Raw genomic sequence first — 5473 nt, forward strand, 5'->3', positions numbered from 1 at the left:
TTTATTGTTTTTATCGTCCTGCAGGCTCTGGGAGAAAATTAATTAGAAGCTGAGATTTTTTTATATATAAATCATTAAATTACTCTAAAGCAAAATGAGGGAAAACCTGTGTCAATTACAGACATTCTGTTCACGTGAGCAGCTGTCAGTCAGCACCTGTCAACCTCCAGATGCACGAAGGAGCGTGCCTGAACCAATCACTTTTGTTGGCATTGATCAGCTGACTGATTTAAATACATCTTAACATTCAAGAGGTGCTTTGCATTGACTGTTTACAGTTGAATGTTGGCATATAGAGGGTAGAACCTGAGGCGGGACCTCGTGCGCAAACTCTGACGTGCAGCTGTGATCTAAAAAGGAAACATGCGTATGCACGGTTTTATAAATCTGAATTTTTTTTTGGCGTAAGCCATTTCCGCCTTTTGACCATACGTTCACTTTTAGTATGGTTTCCACGTAATCCTTTATAAATCTGACCCATCGACTATTTGCAGGCCATTACTTCGACTGAATGTGTCTTTCTCCAAGGAATGCCTTTACTGTTTTCGCCCTATGGCACAACACATTGTCATCTTGGAAAATTATTTCATCACCTCAAACATCTACTCAATTAAAGGGATGAGAAAACTGTCCAAAATGTCAATGTAAGCTTGTGCATTGATAGAAGAATGAACCACAGTCATCTCTCCAGTGCCTTTGCCTGACATGCAGCCCCATATCATCAAGGACTGTGGAAATTTGGTTGCTTTCTTCAGGCAGTCCTCTTCATAAATCTCACTGGAACGGCACCAAACAAAAGTTCCAGCATCATCACCTTGTCCAATGCAGATTCTTGACTCATCACTGGAGATAACTTTCATCCAGTCATCCACAGTCCATGACTGCCTCTCCTTAGCCTATTGCATTGTATTGTTCTTTTTGTTTAGGTGTCAATGATGGTTTTCTTTTAGCTTTCGCTGACTGTGAACAGCCTGCATCTTTAGCAACCATGCGTGAAGAGTTACCTTCTTCAAGAAGTTTCACAGTCCTCTCTTTTGTTTCAAGAGACATTTCTCTTGTTAAAGCCATGGTTCTTGCCACTCCACTTCGTCCAGCAGCCCTCCAAGGTGTCATGACTGCAGGTGTTTTTAACTGCAGACTAACGAGCAGATCTATTCTGAGGCAGGTGTCCATTTAGGGAAAGGAAATTGACTGGGTGCGTCCTTATTTTCTACCTCCAATTTGAGTGATTCCATACTTTTTTCCTCAGAATTGAGTGATTCCATATTTTTTCCCTGTACTTGGTCAATAAAAGTAACATTCACTGACTTCCACAATGTTTTCTCTTCATTTCTTTGAGTGTTCCTGAAGGACAACAAGTTGCACTTTGGAATGACCTTATTATTGTTTCATGTTTTTGATYTGAGTTTGTTTTACAGAATGAAATGTCTGAATGGTAAATGGGAAATGGACTGTACTTCTATAGCGCCTTTCTACCCAACCAGGATACTCAAAGCTCTTCACACTACAATCTGTGTCCTCATTCACACAGCACTCTACCAGATCTCCTAAGCTAACATGTACAATCAACCATGGAGACTAATCAGTGCCAATCACATTCAAACACTGATGGGACACACATCAGAGACATTGGGGTTAAGTATCTTGCCCAAGGACACAACAAATGAGACAGCTGGAACGGAGGATTGAACCGGTGACCTTCTGGTTCCAGGACGACTCCCCTAACCACTCGCCCCTGAATGAGTGCTCATCCAAGACTGGTGATTCCACACTTTTTGCCAGGGGTTGTATAAAGGTTAGTCTCAATGAGACATGACTGCCTTATTTGAAAACAAAGTAATACAATTAAAATTTGTATATAAATACAACATATGAATATATTAAAATATTTAAATATCAACTACACTGACATAAAACAGGGGAAAGTGTCGGTCAGTGTGAGGATTGGGTTAGTGATGGTTGGCTCAGTATGAATGTTGGCAGAAATGATTGTTCAGGTCAGAGATCATTTCAGACACGTGGTTTGGTTCAATGAGACTTGGTCGGGGTTGGTTCTGGTTCTGGTTGGTGAAGGTGTGGACTCACCCAGAATATGATGTTATAGCTGAACATCAGATACTTGTAGCAGCAGCTGACCTCAGCATTTTCATAACGATAGTAGTACATCTGTAACAGCGAAGGACAAAAGATTAGAGTGTTACGAAACTGGTTCTGACTGGAATACACTGAACTCATGTCTGTTTAGACCCGCTCAGTGAAGACTCCGTTCACCAGAATATAGTCTGACAGAACATCAAAGGGTTTATAAAAAAATACATGCTATTCAGTTCAAAGATCTCAACTCAAGACTTTTGTGTCCTTGGATTTCTCGGATCTGGATTTCAGATGGATTAGATTTAAAAGATTCACAGTTCATTACAACCAATATTTTATGTATTTGCAAAGTTTTTTAATGTTGTCAGTTTATAGTGTTTGCACATTATACAAATATTTTATGTTATAACATGATTTAAGTCAACCTTCACAGAATTAAAAATGTTAAAAAGTTGATTTGATCATAATAAATTAACAGTGAATGGCAATAAAACCACATTCGTGTTTGTAATGTTATACCAAATAAACTTGTGATTTAATAGAAATGTAAAGAGAGACTGATATCAAATGTCTTGGAGTCATACAGTAGCTGGCTTGTTGTACAGTCAGGTCCATAAATATTGGAATATGGACGCAACTCTCATCTTTTTGGCTGTAAACACCTGATGGATGTGAAATAATAAAATAAAATTAAATTAAAACAAACAAACAAACAAACAAAAGTAAGATGTGCTTTAACTGCAGACTTTCAGCTTTAATTTGAAGACATTTACATCTATAAGGTGAACTGTGTCAATTACAACAACGTCAGTGTATTTACTTAATCTTTTCAATAATTTTTTTATTATGTTTTCAATCCATTATTATTTGTTTCTGTTTTTGCTCTCAGAACAAATTAATTAAACGAATGAAAATAACTCTTTGACGTTAGGGCCATCCGACGTTAAAACACTGAAAAACAATTTTAAAAACTTCAAAAACTTAAAATCAGTGAAGTATGTTCAACTAAAACTAGACTTGTTTATTATCGATTAGTTTGGGAGCGAACCGGAAGTGGCTAATGCTAACAAAGTGAAACTAACGGCACGGGGAACAAAACCATAAAAATAAACCACAAAGTAAAGAAAAACCTTTGATGACAAACAACCCGACTCACCTCAGATCAATGTTAAATGATTTCCGCTTTGATGACATACAACCCGACTTTCTTCTTTTTCTTTTTCTTCTTCTTCTTCTGCTTCTTCTGCTTCTTCTTCTTCTTCTTCTTCTTCTTCTTCTTCTTCTTCTTCTTCTTCTTCTTCTTCTTCTTCTTCTTCTTCTTCTTCTTCTTCTTCNTGGTGGTTGGCAATAAACTGAAGGTGTGCATTACCGCCACCTGCTGGTATGGAGTGTGGTTCAAGATGATTTTACTATTTATATCCTACAACTATTATTGTATTTCTTTTTACATTTTCAAAGCTATTTACTCAAAGAAAATAAAAAATAAACAAATAAATAAATAATACAAAAATCCTACTATCAAACTCAAATTCTGATATGATTTTGTCTTTTTTCAAAAAACACATCATGATTTGTATGTTTGCTCCGTAATTTACTTTATAATGTGTCTATTATGTTAAACCTTTCCTTACTGTTTCTAAACTGTCTTATCATAAATTGTCTCTCTTGTTTGTACTKYTGACTTTCTTTTATAACATGTTCTATGGTTTCATTTTGTCCACAGTAATCACATTTCCCTGTATTATGTTTTTGTATTGAAAAAAGTGTGTACGGTAATTAAGTCCTGTATATCCAAATCTCAACCTTGTTATCACTCTCTCTTCTTTTCTGCTCCTTTTTCCAGCTCTCCTTTCTCCTACCACCTTCTGGATCTTATCAGAGGCGGATGCTGGTCTTTCAAGAAGAGGAAGCTCAATTTCGGCCTACATCATAAAATGTGTTGGTTTATAAATTCTACCCTCCATTCCTTTTCAAGAAAATGATCTATGACCCTGTCACAAATCTTTTTTTTTTGTTTATAGTATTTGTTCATTTCATTAAAAAACCCAAAACATTACATAAAACAAAACTATACAACTAAAATAAAATGAAAGGCAGCAGAAGAAAAATATCTTATATCTCCTCCTATTTACAAAAAAATATTAATTTCAAACAATAATAAAACAAATAATGAAACAAAACAAAAAATTCAACTCCTCAAACAGTGACTCATTCAAATACAAATCAAACAATTTCATAATTCTTTAACAATTTTGCTTTGATCATTTTCTAAAGGGGCAATATCATGCAAAATAAACTTTTTTGAGTTTTATATCATGTTATAATGTTATACTCTCATAAAAAACATGCCCAAAGCCTTGCTTTTATTCATTCATGCATGCATGTTTGAGAAATCCTGCAGCATTTCTAGGCAGCCATGCAGAGGAGCAAAACGACAGGTAGGGACCAGTGGTCAGATTCATAAAAGATTGCGGGGAAACCATACTAAAAGTGATCGTACGGCCAAAAGGCGAAAATAAGCATATGCACCAAAAAAATTTCAGATTTATAAAACCGTGCGTACGCATGTTTCACCGCATTTTCCCTTTATACAGATCACAGCTTCACCTCAGAGTTTGTGCACAAGGTCCCGCCTCAGTTTCTACCCTCTACACCCTCACACTCAACCATAAACAGTCAATGCAAAGTATCTCATGAATGTTAAGAGGTATTTAAATCAGTCAGCTGATCAATGTTAAAAAAAGGCTATTGGCTCAGATACGCTCTGTCGTGTGTCTGGAGGATGACAGGTGCTGACAACTGCTCATGTGAACATAATGTCTGTAACTGACACGGATTTTCCCCTCATTTTGCAGGTTTACAGACGTTTAGAGTAATCTAATGATTTTTATCAAAAACTCAGCTTTAAATCCATTTTCTCTCAGAGCCTGCAGGACAATAAAAACAATAAAAATTAAATTAAATAAGTCAGATAAAATTAGAAATAAGTTCACCACTCTTCTCCCCCGTCCTCCCCCTCATGCCTGCTCTGTTATCCGCGGCAGACACCCCCGCCCCCCACACACACACACACACGAACACAGCCCTCCCGCGTAACAAATATAGATTTTAAAAAGTGAAGTTTTATAACATCCACACTGGTGAGGGTGAGCGCGCCCTTCGAGTAAAAAAAGCGTGACTTTTGCTGTCGTGCTGTTTACATGTCTCTTGTCGGGGAGGGGTCTGTGGGTCAGGGTCGTCTGAGGAGGAAGGAGATGAATGGATGCGTGAACTTTTATTTAAGATTTAAGTTTTTTATTTCAAAGGTCCTCACGGCTCACAGCAGAAGCATAAATATTACTGTTAAGAAAGCTGATGATAAAGCTGAATAAAAATCTAA

The 5473-nt window shown here is 36.8% G+C and overlaps 1 protein-coding gene across 1 annotated transcript in view; it reads right to left on the reverse strand.

Annotated features, from left to right (window-relative positions):
- tspan14 (tetraspanin 14) overlaps window positions 1–3373 on the reverse strand; it is a 37303-nt gene extending 33930 nt beyond the window's left edge. Inside the window, exons 1-2 of the mRNA XM_014012014.1 lie at window positions 3251–3373; window positions 2086–2166 (exon numbers count right to left, since the gene is read on the reverse strand). Coding sequence (XP_013867468.1) covers window positions 2086–2166 — 81 coding nt within the window. The 5' untranslated portion in view covers window positions 3251–3373. The remainder of the gene's footprint in view (window positions 1–2085; window positions 2167–3250) is intronic.
- Between the last annotated feature and the right edge of the window lie 2100 nt (window positions 3374–5473).

The sequence above is a fragment of the Austrofundulus limnaeus genome, unplaced genomic scaffold (genome assembly GCF_001266775.1).
Source record: "Austrofundulus limnaeus strain Quisiro unplaced genomic scaffold, Austrofundulus_limnaeus-1.0 Scaffold87, whole genome shotgun sequence".
NCBI classification, from domain to species: domain Eukaryota; kingdom Metazoa; phylum Chordata; class Actinopteri; order Cyprinodontiformes; family Rivulidae; genus Austrofundulus; species Austrofundulus limnaeus.